This window comes from Amia ocellicauda, chromosome 21, assembly GCF_036373705.1.
Source record: "Amia ocellicauda isolate fAmiCal2 chromosome 21, fAmiCal2.hap1, whole genome shotgun sequence".
Lineage (NCBI taxonomy): Eukaryota > Metazoa > Chordata > Actinopteri > Amiiformes > Amiidae > Amia > Amia ocellicauda.
Genome location: NC_089870.1, coordinates 16,410,164 through 16,434,358, shown reverse-complemented (window position 1 = coordinate 16,434,358; position 24,195 = coordinate 16,410,164). Strand labels below are relative to the sequence as shown.

General features: G+C 39.6%; 1 protein-coding gene across 1 annotated transcript in view; it reads left to right on the top strand.

Annotated features, from left to right (window-relative positions):
* The first annotated feature begins 8,053 nt into the window (after positions 1-8,053).
* LOC136716899 (G patch domain-containing protein 2-like) overlaps positions 8,054-24,195 on the top strand; it is a 29,286-nt gene continuing 13,144 nt past the window's right edge. The window contains exons 1-8 of the mRNA XM_066694316.1: positions 8,054-8,142; positions 9,420-10,116; positions 17,047-17,108; positions 18,221-18,397; positions 18,789-18,868; positions 19,030-19,097; positions 20,474-20,513; positions 20,975-21,060. Of these exons, the coding sequence (XP_066550413.1) occupies positions 9,461-10,116; positions 17,047-17,108; positions 18,221-18,397; positions 18,789-18,868; positions 19,030-19,097; positions 20,474-20,513; positions 20,975-21,060 (1,169 nt within the window). The 5' untranslated portion in view covers positions 8,054-8,142; positions 9,420-9,460. The remainder of the gene's footprint in view (positions 8,143-9,419; positions 10,117-17,046; positions 17,109-18,220; positions 18,398-18,788; positions 18,869-19,029; positions 19,098-20,473; positions 20,514-20,974; positions 21,061-24,195) is intronic.

Below are 24,195 nucleotides of genomic sequence, written 5' to 3'. Positions count from 1 at the left end.
TTGCTGGCATTTGTTCTTGCCCGTAATTGTTGAAAATTAATTTCAGGCAAGTTCTCCATTGTATTCTTGGCAATCCTTGCCAGCTCGGTTTTGTACACTAAGCAATTCTTAAGCAATTTAAGCACTGGCAATTTGCTGCTTACTAGCAATTATTTCCAAGTATGGAGCAGCCCTAATAGGTTTCAGCACCACTTTACTGGCGGACAGCTCCTTATAAAGAGAGACAACTCTTGGCGTGAGCTTTTTGTCTTTCTAAGTCAAGCCTTTTTGATTACAATTAGTTTATTGAATTGTAACGAGGTTGGATCGCATTCGGAGGGATTGTAGAATTAGTCATTCGTTTTTTGGGTAAATAAAATACACAGTTTACACAGTCACTTTGTAGGAAGATACAACATTTGTTATGTTAAATCATAAGTAGTATGAGTTTAAATGACAAACAACAAATTACCATTTTGATTACTTCACTTGGGATAAATTCAGGCTGTTTGAGATGTTTTAATCTGGAAGAAAACTTCTGTAATAAAAATACCTTCCTCACACCCAACTCAGGATAATTATAATAACACCAGATTATTTTGTTCTTTTCTAGAGCGTTGTTTTCCATGTGATTAAGGCTGGGAGTAAAGCTCACTGAGGCAGGTGCATTGTCAGTAGCAGCCCTTGAACAGGTTTGAAGTCAATTACTGCTTGATTGCTTGTCTGTTCGTTTCAGCTGTGCGGAACTGTGGAGCCTTCATCATGGCTGTGATCATAGGCAGCATCTCCCTCCCCTGCTCTCTCTCTCTCTCTCCCTCTCACTCCCTCCCTCTGTTTCTCTCCCTCCCTTCCTCCCAGAGCTGGTCCTGCCGCCTGGCCCTCAGCCTGCTCTTCTGCTCAACCCCATGTTCGCAAATCACTTCTTCCCATGTCAGCAGGTAAATTGTTTTGTCCTCCCATTCCCTGCTTTCATTACCTTGTGTAAATTAAGCGATATGTCGTCGCCGGTGCGAGCTGGAGCAACTACCGCAGCTACGCCAAAATCAGGAGATTTGGCATAATAAATGAAGACAAAGTGGCGGCAGGAGTGCTCCTTCTCCGCACCGACTTGCCTTCATTATTCGCTTAACTTGCCGGAGAAAATGACTTAACCCTGACCCATACATTAAGTCCCATATTCACTCCAGACAAAAGCCTTTTTATAGCGAAGAACAATTTATATTCCGGCAAAGAGGCTGCTTTTCTCTGTCAGTTTTCCAATCTCAGCTCTTGAACACACATCATTAAACTTGTCTTGCCTTCCTGTATTTGTCCATCAGTCCTGCTTTTTACATAAAATCTGGCAGCATTACTCGGGGATTTGATGACTCCCACTCATTTTTTTTTCTCTGGGAATGTTTGATTGGAAGAAATATTGCTGGCATGCTATCTCCTTTCCCTTGGAATCATGTGCTTGATGAAATAGTGTTCCCTCAGTAAGAATAATAAAAACAGACTTGTGCATTACAGGGGCCTCTCAATCTACCATCCATGGTGGGGGAAATCTCTGTCCTTTGACAGATTTTTATAGTTATCCCACAGTTATTAATGGGAAATGGCCACTCTACTGTAGAAGGCTATACTGCCGTCATGCAAGCACATGGGATTCTCGCTAACTTCCATTACAGAGATGGTTGCACAAGCAAACCCTGGAGTGTGTGATGGAGAGCTGAACACCCCCCTTGTCCTTCAGCACCAGGAGATGGACCTGGGTCTCCCAGATGGATTGCAAGCTGAAATAACCCTTACCAAATATACATATAATGCAAGGACACCACAAAGAACAAAACACCAAGGAAAATGGATATGTTAATCAAGCTAAATGTCCATGCACTTACCCTTCAATATCTTTCTCCATTGTTTTTTCTTATTAATTTATTTTAAAGAAATACAAATACAAATTGGTCAGCTGTATTTCTAAAAGAAGATGCTTTTTCATCTTCGGATCAAAGAAGAAACTGCATTTGAGTGGGTAAAAATCTCTCTCATATATATATATATATATATATATATATATATATATATATATATATATATATATATATATATATATATATATATGTGTGTGTGTGTGTGTGTCTATACATTCATTTGTTGCTTGAATTACAGGATAAGAGGTTTGTTTTAACATTCAGTGTCACAATAGCTTTTGAAGCTAATAAAATGAATCGGGTTCAGAATCTGTCATTGAAAAGGCCTGTGCCAAAAATGCTGAGTTTCTTTGACTGTACAGAGGAAAACCCTGCCTGTATCGACTGAACGAGGGGAGGTGTTCTGTTGGATCACTGAATAAACACGCGTGAGCCGCAGCCTGCGACTGTCCTTGTTCTCACTGGCAGTCTAGTCAAGTCAGCCCTGACAAGGTGATCTCACAATAGTAAGGTGACTGTGCAAAAGAGATTTACAAAGTTTGCGTGGAGAGAGCCATGTATATCTTCCACCCAGGTTAGCGTGACGTGTCGGGTGAATACAAAACGGCAGCTTTTGAAGGGAGGCTAATTTAAACGGTTGTAATTATCCTTTTGAGGTTTAGTCAATTTAGTTTTATTTTATTTCCCTTGTTTTACCGAGTGTATCATATCTGCACAAAAGGGTCTCCACTACTACTCTCTAAAGGGCACAAACCCAGAGTGAATAATTAAAGCACATCAAAAGAGTGTGCCATAAAAAGTGTATGAAAAGACGCCAGCGATTCTACGACTGCCTGGGTTCTGAATAAACATGTTAACCCGCCGTCTTTAGGCAAGCTGACATCAGTTAACAATGCCTCAAAACAATGCATTTAGAATCTCAAGGTGCCAGCCGTGAACAAACAGAGTTATTATTATTTCAGACACAAAGAAAACAATGCCACCACTGTTTACAGGCTTGCTCGTTTGCAAATGATTGTGTTGTTATTAGCTTCTGTCGGCTGGGAGCCAGTAAACAACTCCTTCAGAATCCTAATGAGAAAAGTGAGTTTATATTTGATGTTGTTTTTTTTTTCTTCATCTGCACATCCCCCCCCACAAGTGGTACATACTCCTAGTGCTCACATATTTCATAATTATTGACAAATATATAATGTTGTACTACCTTTTTTGTCTCTGTTGGTAGAGATAAATCTAATATCAATGGAAAAAATCTGACTATCTGCAGTATATGAAACAGGCTGGATACCAGTTGTCAATCATTGAAGGATTCTTCTGTTTGGGTGACAGACATATTGGGTTTGTTTGTGTGAATACTGAACTTCACCTTTTGAACCTTCAATGGGAATTACAATGAATCCGTTTGCTCAATTTGTTCTTTGGTGAGTGTTCCATTAGAGAACATAAAATATTCTGATGTTTTCCCAGTCAGAGGTGCAGAACATTGTTTGCTTTTTGTGGCTTTGTTGGAAGGTAAGAGAGAGGTTTTTTTCTTTATAAAACTAGCTAACTAAGATGTTTCTACTTCCAAATCCCAAGTAGTTTTATAGTACTGTTTTATACCTCGTGTTAGGTGCCGTACACTAGCTGTGAGAGGACCATACCATTTCTTCCTCCCTCCACTCTCCCCCTAGACAACACCGAATAGCAGCAGGACAGGGAAAGAGAAATGCTGTTTAATAAAACAGCAACATGTTTGGCACATTTATTACTGTATAAAGTTGCACAAGGTCATTCAAGGAGTCATGTTAGACAATGCTCGATTGCAGGTTTCTTTCACATTTGAAGAAACCAAGTCTTTAGTGACCATTATTACCATACAAATAGACAGATCTATTTAACAACCTTTTCTTTATCACTGAACACTTATTCTTTAAGTAATGCACTGGCATTGAAATGTGCCTTTTTTGTGTGTCAGAGAGTTGATAAAGGCAGGGAGCAATAGAAGGAGCAGAACTGACATCTTCTTAAAAGATGATAGGAGAGCCAAATCAAATAGGATGGAGCAGTCATTCTCTCTCGGCAGATAGGTTAGCTCATTTCTGGTGTCTGTGAGTTTGTATCCCCTGTGACTCCCTGCCTGGGAAAGATAGCTCTTGGACTTCATTAATTATTTTCCCCTTTTCCGTCTTAATGTTAATGTTATTTTTTTTAATGAGACTCTTATTTTTCCTTTTTGATGAAAATCTTTATATTTTAGTTCTGAAAGCATAACGCTTAATGACATTTTTTTTTCATTAGCTTGGAGAAATTGAAAATCAATTATTTTCTTTGTAAGACAAAACGATGGATTGCAAATGAACTGAAGCTACTGCATTCTGAAACAATGGTAAGCTGGGCTGGTTCAGATAAAAATACGTTGTTTTTTCCCTATTTTTTTAAACATATTTTTAGATAAGAGCCAGTGATGTGTGGTTTGGCTAATAATACAATTTCCATCTGAGAACTTTAAAAAAGATATACATATATTCCTACAGTGAACTTGTAAAAAGTTAACAGTCTTGCTAACAGAAATACTCCAGAATTTAAACAATACATACATTAGAAATAATAATAATAATAATAATAATAATAATAATAATGATTTTAATGGCATTAGACTATTGCCATCCCTTTCAGCCAGTTCAACAAAGTTAAAGTGTAAAATGTCTCTGAATTTAAAGGAAAAAAAAAAGCATGCACTAAATTTAGATTGGTAGACAGTACACTGTGCCAAAAAGGTCACTGTGTCATTGTAGTACACACTGAATACCAAAGCACAGCTCAGATACTGTAGCCAGTGGTGCCCTCTTTCTCGTTTTAATCCCTGTGTTACATTTCCCGAAATTGCCTTTGACAATGCGACACACAAACTTGATTAAATCCCTTTGGTTTTCATACACGCTGAGCCCAGTGACAACTGAGGTGAGGTTGTGAAGTGACAAAAGTTTGGTGCTTAAATTGCTGTGTATGATATTAAGATAAAAAAGAATTGAAACTTACTTTTCTATCTTGGGATGAGAATGAACTTCACATACTACAATTGCTGTACTTTCCCAGCTTGTAAAGTCACTGTCCCTACACCCTATATAGATTATACAGCCTTATGTTTAAATCCATACAATTTTCTTCATGATTAGAACCATACTCCTTCTGAGATACACATAAAAGACGTGGATTATTATTATCTTTATTTTATGTCTCTTACATCGACAGTCAGCTCATTATGGTTGGAGGAAACACACTTTTACACAAGTAGCTGTAATCACTGAAGGATTGCAAGGGCCTTTGTCACACCAACAAGTCCACACTCAAGCGGACTGGCATTATGCTAATGAATGTAGCTGGAGGTGAGAATTCGGCAAGAGGAGTCTTGATAACTGTCATTAACGGGGGATTAGACAGATGTTGATGCATTGTTCCTCTTTGAAGGGATTATTTACACTTCTCAATTACTAAGGCCCAGATGTCTGAAGGAAAATAACCTCTATCAAAATTTGAAAAACATGGACTCCAGTTTTATAATTCCACGAGATTTTCTAATTAATCTTTCTTCATAATTAGGAACATGAGCTAATTGCCTGGCACTGTCGTGGAATGGGGAGAGGTTGGTGTCCATTGGCGGGTAACGTAAGTTTCATTCCAGTGCTTCATTTTGTTTTATGTCCTATTAATGTGGCATAGAGATGGCATCTGGCTACTGAGTTATTTATATGATCTTTTTTTCAGTTACATTCATTTATTTTCTCTCATGTTATTCTCACTTTCCGGCATTTCTGCATAGCTCATAGGATTCACTCTCCATCTCCTTCTCCTGTGTTTACAAGTGTCTGGTCAATAAAACCTAGAACACCGTTGCTAACTTGCTAGTAAGTTTTATGGTTTTTCTACTTCTGCCGTTATTGTCAATCCATAACATATTTCACCCCAAGGTTTGATTTTTATTAGAAAGTATCGCTTTTGATTTGATTAATTTTTGGACCTTTAAATTCAACATCCTTCAGGACTAGGCTGTGCCATCTGAGTTTTCATGTAAGGAGGCTTTTCCTATTAAGGATTTATTTCCCTGGCTCTCGCTGGCTCAAATAACTTATTTCAAACGCAGAAAATTGAGAGGTTGCGCAACGTCTTTGATATGAGACGACCAACTACTAAAACTACTTCAAGTGCACTTTTCGGCCGTGTCCTGTGCATTCTTAACAAATCCCTTAGAAAATTATTTATAAAAATTAACTTCTCTTGCCGAGGACTCACTGAAAGGAAGAATTACATGAAAGATAAAACACTTTATCGTCAGTGAAAGACTGGACAATGCGAATCAAGAACTTGGGGAGATGGGAGAAACAATGAATATTAAGTGCTTTGGAATCTAAAGCTATCCTGCCAGCAAATTGAAACTGTATATCCTGAGGGGAAAAGGCTCCAAATTGCTAATTATTGCCTCTGAAAAGGGCTGTTTCTGATATGTTTGCTTCTGAAAGGCCAGCGCTTAATGAAGCAGTGCTGCTTTTTTTCTTTCTGCTGCTTTCAATTCTCTCTCTGGACTCCCTCCCATGCCTTGAACAATGAAGGCCTGGGAGCCGCGTGCTCCCACAGGCCTTGGCAAGAGTAGGCCGGGGGCAGGGTTCTGAGGGAACCACAGTGCGCTGTGAAATATGGAGGGAAAAGATAAGGTGGTGGCAGCAGAGAGAGCCCCTTTCCCAGGGGCCGAGGGGGAAATTTGCAGTTATTAAGAGGAAGATGAGAGAGATTAAAAACCTTTGTGCTCATTTCGCTGGCCTTTTATTTAGTAGCTTCATCTCTAAGATGAAAGAAGTTATAAATGACTTTCTCTCAATTCCACTAGAAGCTGGTTATTGGCAAAGTTTCATATATTTATATATATATATATATATATATATATATATATATATATATATATATATATATATATATACACACACACACACACACACACACACACACACACAAGTTAGCACACACATACACATATATAAAAATATATGTGTGTGTGTGTATTCCATGACGGTGAATGTTTGTAGCCAGGGCTTTAGAGTTATTACGTTGCTTCAACAGGCAACAGCTGAGCAACAGTGCGTGATGTTTATTAGATTGTTCCAGGAGCCAGGAAACAAACTGCCATTTTAGAAAAACCCACCTGTAATAAATAACCAGCCAGTGAATATTACGGGTTCATTCAGCACCAAATACTGTAGGTATCTTCTATGCCTGGTGTCAGGTGTAGCATAAATTGTATGATAACATTTTGTTTTCATCTGATTGCTAGACAGGAGCAGTAAATACACAGTGATGTCCATTTTTTTGTCCCAATAAATATCGCAGATTTTTTGGTTTGGTTTTCTCTATTTTGTGATTACATGACTTGATAAATTGCAATAAAACATTAGGAAGTATAACTGCAAAATTCACAAAATACAGATTTTCAGACACTAAATTCTACAGATAGCTGGTATATTTGAATGCATTTATGAAATTGCATCTTGTTATTCTTACCTTCACTTCAGCTGTGTACATCATGTGTATCCTTCATTCACTCATTCAATGTCACACAAGATTTCTCTCTGAACAACACGACAAACATAATCATATCCACAGGAGAATGTGATGTTTTCTTTTGTTTTTCTGATCTGACAAATGCATGTTTAAGTGTCAGTCATTATATACAGTACAACTGTGCCATCCATGGACTATTTTATATTGTAATATTGTGATTATTCCTCTTACATCATCAAAAAGCAGCTTCGGTAATTCTTAGCACTTGTCTGTGGGATTTCATTCAGAAGGGTGTATAATTACTAATTTAATCTGAGTTATCTATTCACAAGAAGAGGAACTCTGGGATTTCTTTTTTTGTCACTGAGAGTAGATCTTGTAACACTGGGGCCAATTATTTTGTATCTTTAACAACTAGTTTTGGAGAGGTATTGATCTTTCTTGTGTTGAATGGACAGTTTATTGTGGCAATGGTCAAGGGGAAACAACACTTTAACAAACTGCTTTTTTTGTCACCTAGTTTTAGAAATATTTTACTAGTGTCAGTTAAAGGGAAACAGAATAAAATCACCAGGAGAAACATAAATAAACAACTTTTCCTTACCTCAGTGCACTTGCCTGCCCTGTTGGGGGCGGAAGTAGTTCTGCCATCCCCCCTGCGGGGCGGAAATACGTAGCGGGTATTCAGCTGCGAAAACAAAACAAGCAGGAACTGCGGCTGGTGAGTTTTGCAATAACAGTAACAGAGGAACAAAGACTTAATACTGATTTCCGTAACACGCATCACATTCACCTTTAATGCCTGCTGTGCACTAGCGTAACCTCACGACGCCCTGAGAGTTTGCGTCCGTTATTTGTGAAGAAGGGAACCATGCATGTCAGCTGACGTCAGAGAAAATGGGCAATATAGTCATGGTAAACAAAACATAAGACAGTGGAACTACATCGATCTGTCATAGCAGGGCAGTCACAATGATTAAAAAGATGTGCACATCGACACGCATGGTGAGATACTGATCACAGCCCTCAGTCGTGTGTGTTTTTGTGTGACATTGTGTAAAGACTGCTGTTGCCCCCATCGTTTTCCTTTGCATATCAGTTTTGTCATGGTGCTGAACATTTTCGCTGAAGGTGCTTAAAGCGCACCACGTCGTTTCCGTGCTATTGACTGTCCTGTCTCTCATGCATGCAGGCGTTTAGAGAGCCATGCACAGCGACGTCAGTGCGGCGGATTGTGTTTAAATAATACTAATTGACTAGACTTACCGCAGCAAGTCAAATTAGATGTCTTTTAAAATGCCTTTCTATACAAGTTTATTGGCTTGCTTAAGCAGCCTGCAGTCCAAACTTGTGTTTATTATGGATTGCAATAAAGAGAAAAGAAAAGAAAAATGACTTGCACACAGCAAATACCAATTAGACAGCAATGTCACCAGTGCACTGATGATGGCAGCTTGCTCTGTTGAAGTGTTTAGTGCCTGCACCACGTGTTCTTGCACTTCTGAGTGTATAATGTATTATTAACTATATTTAATCTTTGAGTTTTGTGTCTGATTGGGATTGGGATTTTCAGCCATAATGGGCTTCCACTTAATAATAATAATTATCCTTTTTTTTGCACTTAGTTTTCTTTTTTGTGTTTGATCTTTCAAACAAAATATTTAATCGAGCTGATTCCCCCTTATTAAAAGCTTTATGGTACATGCTCATGATTTAAATGCTCAAAACGGGGAATGGTAAACAATCTACACTTACACAATACATTTTGAATGATAAAATGTAACAATCAGATATGATTCTTTTATTCTACAATTTAAAAGCAAACAGAGTAAATCACTGTACCCTCTGTGTTTAAGGATAATACACATTACACAAAATGTTTGGTATTTTTGGTGACCTTAAGTAATTTCAGAGAAAAATACCCCTGTTAAACTGCAGTATGGACATGCTCAATGCAACTGATGCAACTGATGCGCTGTGCTTCTGTCCCACTGCCAGCAGAAGCAGACCACCAGGGTACACCTTGGCCTCTGGGTGTGATGGATGAGCTGGTGCATGACCTGGCGTCTGCGCTGGAGCAGACCTCGGAGCAGAACAAGCTGGAGGAGCTGTGGGAGGAGATGGTCCTGAGCCCCCTGCAGCAGCGGCGGCAGATCCGGCGGCGGCGGGGCAGGAAGCGGCGCTGCGACTCGTCCCACTCGCTGGAGCACGCGCGCTGCTTCAGTGAGGCCTCCGAGTCCAGCCTGGACGAGGCCGCCAAGGACTGCCGCGAGAACGCCGCTGCGGCCGCCAACTTCAGTGACTCAGACGACATGATCGTGGCCAAGAGGCGGCCCTCCTTCTCCTCCTCCCTCAAGAGCAAGCAGCACTCCTGGCCTGAGTCCGACTCCTTCACCGAGAACACGCCGGGGCGGCCCATGCGGAGGCGGCGGAAGGTGAAGCGCATGACCTCTGATGTGACGGTCAGCCTCCAGCAGAAACTCAAGGTGTCTGAGCTGGACAGGGAGCGGACGGGGAACCACAAGTCGGCCAAGAAGCAACGGCTGTCCAAACTGAAGAAGAGCGGCAGTCCCTGGGTCGGTGGCCACGAGGCGGTGGGCGGCAGTGGGCTGATCAACGAGGAGGCCTGGAAGGGAAACATGATGTTTGAGGCAGAAGAGCAGAAAGAAGCCTCCGATGAAAACATGTCAGAATGGTAATATTCCTTTTTCAGTTTTAATTTTACCTTAGACACCCACAACTCATAACAGTTGTTGAAGACTGAAATAATCTCAATTTAAAATATCATCTGTCAGTATTTTTGCATATCAGTAAAACGACAATTTCTGATTCTTCAGATTTTTCTCTACAAAATGTCAGGTTGCCACAGCAAAAGCAGGTGATATTTACCTGTGTATTCCTATGCAGATACCTCTTCCATTATTGTCATACATGATCAAATCCTGATGTTATTGTTGGGCTACAGATTTGATTTTGGTGCGCACCATGACATGACAGGCATCATCAGCCTATTAAAGACATTCACTGTGGAGGTAATTAATTTCAAATGCACCGTTAACTGTACATGCAAGAAATCAATTGCACTGTGCACAAGCATACATAATTACAATAGTGTATTCTCTGTAAAGGTAGGTGTATTTTGGTAGTTCGATAACCCAATAACCCAGGGAGGTTTTTGGAATGACTGTATTTGCATAAAAACAGAGTATATGACATGCAACATTAAAAACAATTCAAATAACTAATTGTTATACAATTCAAAACAATGTATCAATCAAAAAACAATTCTGTATTCTCCCATGATTTAGATAATAAATTAAACTTGTATATATTTGGCATTTTCAGTAATGGATTGTGATAATAATAACATTATTTTTTATATTTATCTGCATTGACATAAAAAGATCATATATTGATTGGTTTCAAATTAAGTTCAGTTTCATACATCCTAGATAATTAAGGTTTTCCGCTATGTGCCCTAAGTGGCTGAACTGCCCATCTGTTCGTGCCATACTTGCTGGCCAGGGTAGTGCAGTTTCCATATGTTCCATGCAGAAGTGGTGAAGAAATACACTTGTCCTTGCACCCAGTGTTTTTTAATCTAGCTTTCTCAGTTCTTCTGTGAAATGTTCAGATGCCAGCAATCTGGTCCACGCTGGGTCTGCTCAGAACAAGTTAAAAGATTTCCCCCCTCAAGGGTTACCAGGGCACAAAAACACTCACAATTGTTCTCAGGGTTTGTGGAAACCGTACAGCTGTGCTTGTACTAGTAGTAAGAGCTGAACTCCTTAATTGACCCCAGGTCTGTGACACGGTGGCGAAATTGCTAAATCATGACCAGTTTTCAGAAAATGGCATTATAGAAAAATTAAAGAATCAATTATTTATTTTCCGTTCCTTTTTCATACATACTGTTGTCTTTTGCAGTGCTACACATCTATCCGTTTCAAACTGAATGTCTTCTTGAAGTAAAACATTGCTTAATTATTAATGAATACTTTTTAAAAACCCACTAATGTATCTAATTGTAATTTGCAGTCAGTTTTAAATGACTAACTGGTGTATTGTTTGCCCTTTAAACAATCATTGAAACCTATCCATAATACTATAGTCTTCTTCTTTAAAACAGTATTGGAATATATAGCCTGCAGTTGCTGAATTTATCACCCAGTGGATACCACCTCGGCCTCTGGATGTCTGTAGTGTCAGGCAGATTTCTTACAGAGGGCTATGGTGTCCATACTGCACATACCTGATGAAAGTATTTGCAGTATGGACAATCGTACTTTTGTTTTCTCATTAAATAGTCCAAATAGGTGTTAGTATACCAAAAACGTGGGATCATAAATGTGGAACAGTACCCCGCATCTTCAAATTTCAAGTAAATACATTAGGTGTCCTTTACCCATCGAAAAACAAAGGCAACCTCTCCACGAAACGTCCCAGGAATGATAAGCAGGCAGTCTTCTGTTCCCTGCTCCGTGTGGCTTTGTGGGGTGTTCTCTTTGATGATCTTATTATCTGACGGCCTGTTTCAGAAAAAAGAAAAAGACAAAAAGGGTCTCCAGTAACCAACAATGTGGAGACAGAGAGCTGTACATCTTCTGGTTTAATTTGTGCTGACCTCTGTGGCCTCTCAATGGCGCTTGTTTTCTTATTTTATGGAAAAATCAATACTCTTTCTGACAGAAAACAGCTCCAGAGAAGAAATAAATGGAAACAGCACAGCTTGCTGTCAATCATTTTTCACTTACAAAACACTACGTTTTAAACTGAGTTCAGGCAAAGTATTAAAGGCAGCAGAATCATTGGATGTGATCTTCCTGGACAAAGAGGAGAAGAAGAAGATAAAAAACATGACAGTGGTAACGTGGCAGTACTTAGCGTTCAGGAATGCTATAAATGTTTGGAGTAATCAATTTGATGCCATAAGAGTCCCATTTGCAATAGATCTTGCACAGTTATTTTTAACAGTTTTTAATCATTGAATGTAAATGCTCTGATTCTTTCCATTAACCTCTGCCTATTATGTACCTAACCTTTTAAACATCTTTAGCCTCAAGGTCAAGGCTATCTGAGAACAGACTTCCCTTATGCTAGGTGAAGTGCATCCTAAGCAGATGTTAGCGTTTCCAGCTGGGCTCCCCACCCTTGAATAAGTCCACATTGGCCTAATGGCAAGGTTGCCACCTAACAGGCGCAGTGTGGCAGGGAGGACTGTCCACCTGTAGTGAAGACACCGGAAGCAGGTCCTTCCCGTCGCGGTGTTTCAGCCAGGTCTGCGCTAGACTACTCCATCTTTGGATAACCTCGGTGTTAAAAAGTCATTCAAACATTGTTCTCATAGTAATCTGGTTTATTTCACTTTTGGATTTCCCCATTCACTTTGTAATTCCGAAACGGTGCAAGGAGGTTTGGGAAATGCAGAATGCTGAAGTTCATTTATTAAATCTCTGAGACTAATCCAATTTGCTGAGCACAGGGAGGGTGGAATAACCTTTTAATCAGGCACCCATAGAAAAGTGTTGGATTTAGGTTAGGCAGCGTGATTGAAGAGAGCTGGCTTTCCATTATCAGCACGCCTCTCTGCTGCTCCCCCCCCATTCTTACTTCTCTTTATTTTACTACTGGAATGAAGAGGAGCTCAATAAATCACAAAATAATTCTGCAGCTTCATAATCTTTCTGCAAGCCAAACATCAGGTCTCTGGGGCAGGGGATTATTTCTTAATGATTGTTACTCATCTGGCTCTTGTGTCAGTTTCACCTCTCCAGCTTGTCTAAATAAAAAGAAATCACACGGGAGCAGCTTGGTTTGGAGAGAAAATAAATAAAACCAGATTTGAGGCAGGGCTGTTTTGGCCAGGATATTTAGGATATTTACTTGAAGTGGGACCAGCATGAGCTTTAATTGAAAGAAACTTCAGCGGCCGATTTCTAGAAAGTCACCCATGCAAAACCAGTGCGCCAAATCGGCTTCTAGCTGCAAAGCAGTTAGTTAGAATAAAATCGATTTGAATTAGAATAAATAAATAACCCAATAGATGGTGATTCATTACAAAGTATTAAATGTTGCAAAATGATGATTATTATTATTTTACTAAATATATCTACCCATTTCAATACTCACATGCAATTTGTAATGTCAGCTTCTGCATTTAATTCATATTGGTTTCTACTCCTCCTTAAGCTGATGTTTGTTGCATTTTGGTGCCTTACCATTTCTTGGAAGATAAAAAAAGACTAAAATCACAGAGATATACATAAATCAACTAAATAAACATAGGCAGGCACTACAAATCATTCAAATTATATTATTATTATTATTATTATTATTATTCCAGAAATAAGTTTTGATCTAGCTGAGTGCTTCTTATTTGTTCAGATGTTTTCTTCTTTTGAATATTTAGCCATTTCTACCACCAGCTTTCATTGTTAGGATAATGAAAACAGCATGTTGTTATCATATTTTATTCACATGCAGTCATGCCTCAATATCTATTTTTTAAGAACTTGGAGAGACACAAAGGGTAAAAGTTCAAAAATAAATGGAAAACATCCATACTGAAACCTATAACCTATATCATATACACCGATCAGCCATAACATTCTGACCACCTGCCTAATATTGTGTAGGTCCCCCTTTTGCCGCCAAAACAGTCCTGACCCGTCATGGCATGGACTCCACTAGACCTCTGAAGGTGTGCTGTGGTATCTGGCACCAAGACGTTAGCAGCAGATGCTTTAAGTCCTGTAAGTTGCGAGGTGGGGCCTCCATGGATCGGACTTGTTTGTCCAGCACATCCCACACATGCTCGATTGGATTGAGATCTGGGGAATTTGGAGGCCAAGTCAACATCTTGAACTTGTGATTCATCAGACCAGGCCACCTTCTTCCATTGCTCCATGGTCCAGTCCTGATGCTCACGTGCCCATTGTAGGCGCTTTCGGCAGTGGACAGGGGTCAGCATGGGCACCCTGACTGGTCTGCGGCTACGCAGCCCCATACGCAACAAACTGCGATGCACTGTGTGTTCTGACACCTTTCTATCAGAACCAGCACTAACTTTTTCAGCAATTTGAGCTACAGTAGCTCGTCTGTTGGATCGGACCACACGGGCCAGTCTTCGCTCCCCACGTGCATCAATGAGCCTTGGCCGCCCATGACCCTGTCGCCAGTTCACCGCTTTTCCTTCCTTGGACCACTTTTGATAGGTACTGACCACTGCAGACCGGGAACACCCCACAAGAGCTGCAGTTTTGGAGATGCTCTGACCCAGTCGTCTGGCCATCACAATCTGGCCCTTGTCAAAGTCGCTCAGATCCTTACACTTGCCCATTTTTCCTGCTTCTAACACATCAACTTTGAGGACAACTTTGTTGAGTTGCTGCCTAATATATCCCACCCACTGACAGGTGCCATGATAACGAGATTATCAGTGTTATCCACTTCACCTGTCAGTGGTCATAATGTTATGGCTGATCGGTGTATTTCTGTGGTGAAATAAATGTTTTTGTCCAGGTTTCCAATGAAACTTAGACCTTTACAGGAGCTGCTGTAGAAAACCACACTGTTAAGGCAAATTAATAATGTAGATGCTTCCCTAATTAATTGTTTAAACCTACAATTTATTTAAAATAAAGTAACATTTATCCATCTTTCAGCAAGAAAGGATTTTTTCCAGTATGGATTTCAATGCATGCCAATAAAAATAAACAAACCAGAAAACTAAAACTAAAACAAAACTGCATTCTTATTGTTAAAACAACCAAAATTGAGCATTTCACAGCAATATGAATGTGAAGGGTTGTGATATGAACACTGGAGCATTGCAGGGAGGATTCATATTCATTAGAGAGCACTATTGGGTGCCCGGACGTGCAAGCACACGCAGCAGTGACAGTGGTAAGCTTGCCTTCTGCCCATTTCAAACGGAATAATTTGCTGCAGAGACATCCAGACGCAGGCCTGTGTGCAGAGGTGAGCAGACAGCTCCGGGCTGGGGTGGCTGCACAGCTTCAGTCTTGCAGCAAATCCCCCTGGGAGCCGGCATGCTGTACCTTAACCTCTTCACATCTGCTTCTCCCAGGGATGAGGGGTCCAAGTGGAAGACCATATGGCAGAGAGAGGCAGAGTGCAGGCTGGCAGTCTGGGATGGACGTCAGTGGGACTTATGGGCAATATGGTTAACGTCCATGGAAATCAAAAAAATAAAACAACCTAGCTGACCTCACATCATTTTGAGTGCAGAAGAAGGTCAGTTGTGGGCACTGGGAGGCAAGCAGTGACATCCCGTGTGTCAACAAGAAGAGAAGTCTCACGACTAAAGAGCAGGAAGTTATTTGCTGTAGAGGAATTTCTTGAACCTTCAAAACCTGGCTTTATACTATTATATTGTGAAACATGTTCCTCCTATATCAGTAACCGATGCATGAATTCTCATTTAAAGGTTGTGTAATCACAATTCAGAATTGAATAATGGAGCTAATCACAAGTAACCAAAAAGGGCTGTTGTCCATTATTGCCTTTTTGTATCCAAGAAAATGGCTTTAAAAGATTGCAATGAATCAGCAGTATCAACATGAGGTGGTTAACCTTTTCCTTATATCCATCACTTGCCATGTAGAAAAGTCAGTCTTATCGGCTGTCCTGATTAAAGTGTGGAGTTTAATGTTGTGGCTGAGGTTGACTTTCACAGACGCCCTTTAGGATTATAAAGACTCTGGTCTAATCTCCCAGAAGCCTGCTTTGTTCTAGGAAGAGGGGGAAAGCGAAGGCTCATTTCTCTTAAACTCAATGTTTATTGTAGGCCACACTCTTTAGCCCCGAGATTATTGTCGATGGCCTTCTCTGGACGTTTTCTAAATAGAATCAAATGAAGTCTTTTTGCATTATCTTCGGACACCGTATTCTGCAGGAGGGGAGTCTTTCTCCAGAGGTTTGAAATGAAAGCAGAGAGGGCCTGCTGAGAGTGGGGAAGATAGGGGTTGTGCTGATATAGCCTCAGAGAACCAGGGTGGCCAATATTACAGCATCCCCCCCAGGGCTGGGGCCGCTCCAGCTTGTCCCTGGGAACAGATGCGGGACAGTTGTCGTATGCTGGGTTGGTAATCGGGCCAGTCAGGGGCTTTTACCAGCTTTATTTAAATTAACAGAAGGAGTGAATCAAGGAAATCTGGCGTGCTCGTGTAATATGATGAAACATGACGCAGATGAGATTGGATTTGACAGCACTGTTGATTTAAATTAAATTTTCTGAACATTACTTAGAAGATTAAATCAAAGTTAAAGTGATGGCATATTTACGGTGTTATGGCATTACAGAACTGTTAGCATCGGAGGGAGGCTGGTGGTGGCAGAGAAATGTATACATTTGGTATATCCCTCTCAAAGATTGTCATTCACTTTTGTTTTATTATAGCAGCATAAACTATTAATGTATTTAGACTCCATTTCCTTTGTTTTATTAATTATTTGGAGATTGAAGAATTATCACAATCGATAGCACTCAGCTTTAAGATTGGCATTATTTTATTTTATTGATGACTAATGATACATTTCCATTTCTAATGATTTCTAGATTTTCAAAAGGGTAATTCACTGTTATTTTGTTTTTGTCTTCCAGTGACACCAGCAGTGTGTGTAGCAGTGATCCAGGGCTTTTCACTAACGATGAGGGAAGACAAGGTAAATAAAACGCCATATTCATATGAATACCAATATAAGTAGTATAATTTATATTTTGCACTGTAATATATTTATGATTGAACAAAAACATTTTATGGACTTGCAGCTTTTCAAGTAAAAAAAAAAAAAAAAGACTGAAACTTTATTAAAATTAATGTAACAACATGTTGCTTTATGAGATAAAAACGAGACAAACCTCTTTAATGTCCCCTAATTTGAAAACAGTATTAAATTAACTGATCAGTGAAACCATTGAAAATGCAAAAAATGCAAATTAATACTATTCAATTACTCCATTTACCAATCTGATTTTTAAATTATATCTTTAAGAAAAGGCAGGGAAAAAAACCAAACCGGGTAACATTTCATCATTGTTAAATTATAATATTTTCCAATCTTCGCAGCTGATAAGTGATAATTATTGGGGTGTGTCTGTGGAGGTTCAATTATGGCTAAAATGCATGCCTGCACACCTTGGAAAAAGGCCTCTGAATTGCATCTTCAGTGTAATGGTGCTCAGATTCAGGCTGTGCTAATGAGAGGTTGTCAGGTTGTGTTAATGAGCGCTGAAAGCTTTGCTAATCACATTAGATCTGGCACTTTGAAGGCGCGCTCTGATTTAACAGTTGTCACTACACCTTGTCTGTGAGAGCCATGGCCTGCCTGCGTGGGTGACTGACAGGTCTGAGGAGAGGTCGTCTGCAGGGAATCAAGTGGGGATCGTGTTCTCCTGGCTGCTATTAACCGTTCCACCGCCGGAGGGGCTCTGAAAGCAAGCCTGTCGATAAAGCATTGGGGAAATGAGCTGCACATTATTCCTACTGAAAAATGTATCAGTGTGGCCTAACTGGAGTGAGATTCCCACTCTCCTGGACAAGGAATTGTATCAGCGGGCGGTGGGTAGTTCCTGGTGGACAAGAGGAGGCGACACTGTGCGTGTGTCTGTGGAAGATTGTCCACACTGTGACGCCCAATGAATAGATTCTGATTCTCCAGGACAGAAAATCAACAGTCCAATAGAGGGGGAAAAAGAGTGGGACATATTTCCATAGTTTCCTCTGCCCCTTTCCACTGAATGGCAATTGATGATGATGATGTTTTATTGATCCCAGGAGACGACGAGCAGAGTGACTGGTTCTTTGAAGGAGAGTGTGGCCCTGGGATTGGGGTGCCCGGTCTCCTGCCCAGTTGGGAGACGGACTCTCAGCCGGAGTTGGAAGCCCTGGATTCCAGTCTGGAGAAGCTCGCCTCCCCCACCTTCCTCCAGCCGGCCCGGCCAGCTCAGAGAGGTGGGCAGCAGTAGTCACACACACAGCCACGGGTTCTGCACACAGCATTGGAGGTGTTAAAAGTGTTGATTGATTAGCCTTCTCATTAGCTGATTAACAACATATTTTAGGTAACTAAGTACTAATGCATAAAGTCCTCCGGGTAAGTTATGTGCAGAGAGCGTTTTTTGGAAGTCATTCAGACAAATTCCTTCTTTACTAGAACCTTCCTAGAAGGTTAACAGCAAAATAAATAATTTCTAATACTACACTTTTGTAATGCTTGTGTCACCCTGGATAAGGGCATCTGCCAAGAAATTAATAATAATAATAATAATAATAATACACATTATGTCTTGTTGAAATTGTGTTCTCTCTCACCTCACCTTTGTGACCCCCGTGTTCCCTGCAGGGTATCATGCCCGACTCAACCGCCTGCCAGGAGTGGCTGCCCGCTGCATCCGCAAGGGCAGAAGGAGACTGCCGGGAAAGGTGAGGGAGTCCCGTCCGGCTGGGGGACGAGGCCGTCGTGTATCGCGGCAGAAATTCAAGCATCTTTAAATGCTTTGTAGTTTGCTTAACCTAGGCTGCATTTTAATTATTTTGATTTTGTTTAGTTATTGCATTATTCTCTTCCATTCCTTGTGTTTCAGGATAGCAGTGTTGCAGCCATGGCTGCCGAGAGAATGAACCATTTCTCCCAAGATCCGTACCAAAAAGAGTAAGTGCCAGTCTATATTTTAGCCTATTGTAGTATAATCATCATTTTGCTGCCCAGATTTATTCACACTGTTTGGGATAAAACAGTGAAACCATTTCTGTAAAATACTACTGAGTATGTTGTCATTTAAGTGAGAAAAATGCATCAACTTAGAAAACATCGGGACTCATGTAATGTAAAATCATTTTTACCTTCTTCTGTATCCCTAATTAAACATGATTTATTTTCAATTATGTTTTTTTTCTTACACATCCAAAATAACAATCAATTAGTAACTTTGTCCTCCGCTCACATAGTAGTATTACATGAGAAAGTGAATACTCTTTTTCATTGAGACATATGTCACTGTTTACACAACCTTAATTTACGCATTTCAGAACAGAAAAGAAACAGTAAATGAATCACTGTTTTGCAAATTATAATTAAATATGCATTGCATTTAAACAGCATTCTGTCTCCGATTACAATGTGATAGCTTCTGTTCCCATCCTTGCAGTTATAAACCAGTGGAAGATAATTCCTTCTCATGATCATTTCTATAAAGATGGCTAAAATATTGAACACTCAGTGCAATATATTGTTAAACACTAAAGTACTCCTTTTGTAAATGTATAAACTGTTCACTCAGGATTGAAGGGAATCCATGAATGCTCTATTTAAGAGCTTTACCGAGGATTTCTTGTTAAAGATGAATGGTTTCTAGTCTCTTAAACAAAAAGAAAAAAAAAATCTGAATTCTATTATGTGCTGATGGTGACATTAATTTTTACGTGTATGAACTCCCTAGATGCCATTCTTTGTGCCTGTTTCAGGGTAATGATGAATGTAGTCAACTGCTTAAATGAGAATCATTTATCTGTGAGTGTAAAACAAAGCTGTAAAAACGGTCATCATTTGAAACGGTGGCTGTTACTTCAGAAACCTTTTGTCTGAAAGCGAATCAAGGATTTCTACAACAGGTGTAGGGTATTGTGTTTGCACGATGTCTATAAAGCCAGGCTGAAAATAGACACAACTGCTCATGTTATGTAATTTTTATGCTTTATTGCTGCCTCCTTACAAAAACACACAATACCATTAGTTACATCACAGTTTATTGTTTATTTGAATTTTGTTTTGGTTTTCTTTGTGCTGAAGAGCAGGTTTCAATCATCCACAAATGCACAGGTTACGTTTTTCCCTGGTTTTGCAAAGCAGCGAGCTCAGACGTGGAGTGTTAATGAATACATCATGTGCTGTATTTTACTGAGAATATTAAAAGGAAACGCTATACAGATCGAAATAATGAATTGCATGTATTATATTTAGAGATGAAAATCTACATTAAAGACATCCTTGCTGCCGACAGAACTCCAATATTAACTTTGTTTCTACAGTTTTTGGCTGCCGTCGATTGGAAAAAGAGACTGGCACCAGGTAAGAGATTTCTGTCATTGGTGATATGGGGAATGCTCTGACTAACTGTTTTAATTGGGTGTGAGCTGTATATAAATATTAATAATATTAGTGAATGACATGTTGTGTTTTGGAAGCTATGCTAGGTTGGGCCTGGCCTATACAGGAAGCCGTTAGATGTAATGTAGGTAGACCAGTAGGTGGCACCCACTGGACCACACTTTCTAAATCCAATGCCCCAGTCAGGTGACAGGGTACCCTGTGCTGTGACTGCTCGTGGTTATTAACAATCGCATAGTGGGACAGAGCTGGCACTCTGTGGGGAATGAGTCCTCTTCTGTCTTCGGGATGAACAGCATTATATACATGCAAGCTAAAACTTAGTGACATCGTAATCTTGACGTGTATCTGAGTGTTTTTAGTTAATGAGTTTGTGACCTCATGTATTTTTGGTGAACGTCTGCCTTGTCTGTGTGTTCCAGTTCAACCCACTGTCTCCACTCTATCCGGTGGACATGGTGTCTGATGGCTCGCACCGGCGTTGTTCCTCAGCACTGTGTAAAAACAGGTGACTCCTCTCTCTTCTTCTCCCCCTGCTCCTGTTTTGCATGGCATTAACTGACAGATTAGCAGATTGCTTTTCCCCCTTTGATCAGTGTGTGTTCTCATCATTGGCCTGTAAACATTGGACCCAGGTAATGCAGTCCATAAATAAGTACTGATGCACACCAATGAAAAGCAAATCATGATGTGCAGAATCTTTTCCTTTTTTTAGGTTGTTAAAATTTCTCCTGATCTTATAATAGAAAGATTTGACATGTTGCCCGATCCAACTCTATGTACTGCAAAATGAATTAAGTGTGAGATAAAATGTTTAATAAAGAATTAATAAGTGAATGGGCACTTTTTAGATTATAACGTCTCCAGGGTTTCAGATACTAATGAGTAAATTAAAATTAGACTTGAGTGTAATTTTGCTTTTAAATTTGCAAATTAATCTCCAGGTAGATTTCCTTGTATTGCAAAATATGTGCTTGATCGGCTTTTGCTGTAGTTGACGTGACCCTTTGAGTATAAAGTCTGGTTTCATGATCAGAGCAAACATCCAAGAATATAAATTTAACTCTTGAGCCCTTCTGATTTCTAACAAAAGCATCTTATTAAATAATAGAGAAGTGTAGGTCTGCTGTTCACGTAGCATCGTCTCACTGCTCAGCTTATTCTTGAGCTACTACCAACATTAAGACGGCTTTATGATCATGAACATATTCCGTCAGAGAAGGCTTGTAGTGTCCATGTTTAGTAAAAAAAAAAAAAAAAAAAAAAAAAAAAAAAAAACACATCCAAGACATTCGAAATTGAAACACCAAACTGTGGTGTGTGTCTTCATGTTTAACCCTCTTATATCAGCCGGTATGTGACTGCGGTACGTTTCAAGAGCAAGTTCAAGAGTAAACAGCATTTTTTAGTAATCCAACTTTGTCAGACTTTTCATAAAGAGGAGCAAAAACAAGACTCAACAATGAGAACAAAGAAGGGAAGGAGATGCAGCATCTGCCTGACCTCAGTGATCACGAACAAGAGTTAATGAAAGCAAACCTGTGTTTGAAGAGCACAATGTAAAGTTAAACCACGCTGCTTTCTCCGACTGGATACCTTCATCAGGTCGGCCTCATGAGGGGCCTTTGAAATATGACAAGATGATGTCATTTAGCAGTCCGGCAAGGACAAAGAATCCAAGGAATGTGTCTTTCTCCTCCTGATGCCTGCTCCTCTGACGCTGCCCACAGTGCTCACTACCGTACGCTGTGATTTCTTATCCAAAGGAAAATGCTTCAGTGCTGTTAACGGTATAAATTATGAGTACGTTCTCCTATTGGTGGCACTCCAATTAACCCACTGATATTAGAATGTAATGCTTTATCTTGCCATCTTTATTCTATTGCCCCAAGCCTTCTCATTTAGAAGAATATACTCTACAGTATACTTGAACAACAAGTCTGTCTTTACAAAGTATTATGTTCTAAACATGTAGATAATACTGCTCTTGAAATAAAGAAATACATATTTTGTATTTGCTATCTGGCTGCCCCTTTGTGGCAATTGTAAGTTTAAATGGTACCTCACTGAATAAAACCTAATTTTACTGTGCTCATGAAACATATTTTGCGATACATCCTTAATTTTATTTGAAGCGTTTTCTCCTGGGATCTCTCAAAAAAATGTTTTCCGTGAGAGGGGACCAAAAAAAGAAGAAGAAAATATATAAATGTGTGTGTATATATATATATATATATATATATATATATACACACAGAAAAGAAAAGACAAAACTTTTAGAAGCCGGCTTTTAAAAATAGCCCTTTCTTCTCCACCTGAAAGGTTTCTTCAGATTAAGTTTTAAGCATTCTGAATGCTAATTTATATCTATTAACAGGTTCTCAAATCCGTGCTATGCTTTCATTTAACAGGGAAGCTTTGGGGAATATTCTTAATTCCTTTATAGAGGAATTCAGTGCTCTTTGCAGTTCTTCAAAAAGTATAAATCATACTCTCAAATGAAGGGGAAGGTTTCGACGCTCTGCATGTCTGATGTGTCCCACTGGAAGTTCCCACAGAATTTATCTCCTACAGCTTAGGTATGCACAGCCCCTTCTGGAGAGCGGCGGCGGTGCCCTCTCTGCTTCTTACCTTTAACTTGCCCGTTCACAGAGCGTGCCAGAGTGATTGAGTAATTCCTCTTTTTCCTAGCAGCCTGTTTGATTATAATCTTTAAACCAAATTCAACAGAGGACATATTGTGGAATCCAGCTGAGAGCTAAGGTTCAGGTCCAACATGATATACAAAAAATGAGTAATTCTAGAAACTCCCAGAAACCCTTTTAGGCTTATTACTGTGTGGACTTCCCTAGCATGAGCACCCCCACCCCACTAGAAATACAGGAGACACTATATTACGATTAAAGCTGGTGAATTCACTGATGCTAGCTGTGAGAGATTGTCTAGTTTTGGAGAGTTCTATATATATATATATATATATATATATATATATATATACAGTGAGGGAAAAAAGTATTTGATCCCCTGCTGATTTTGTACGTTTGCTCACTGACAAAGAAATGATCAGTCTATAATTGTAATGGTAGGTGTATTTTAACAGTGAGAGACAGAAAAACGCATTTCAAAAAAGTTATACATTGATTTGCATGTTAATGAGGGAAATAAGTATTTGTACTTTTGTACTTAACATGTATGTACTTTGAGGCTCTTTTTGTGGTAACATTTTAACATAGAAGACAAAAATACTTTCTTCTTTGTGTGGATTTAACAAGAATACACTTACATTTTTATTTTTAGAGACATCGTAATAAACAAACTACTCACATTTGGTGCCAAAAACAACATGACAATCTCTTATTGAGCCGTGTAGCCGTGTGAAAAACGAGGCAGGTCCTGGGATTTGTGTCTAATACACCGAGGTAGTCGAGATGTTAAAATGCATAACTCGCTCCCATCTGTGTCTCATACACTCCAGTTTCTATATTGACTTATTTATTTCTAAATGACATTTGTGCAGCTAGATAAATCATAGTCCTGTGCCACTCCTTTCTCAGTTTCATTTTAATTGTGAGATCTATGTGTCAGCAGTTAGTATATTGGTGTGAGTGGCCTATTGATTATTGATTTGCAAGCATTGATTGAA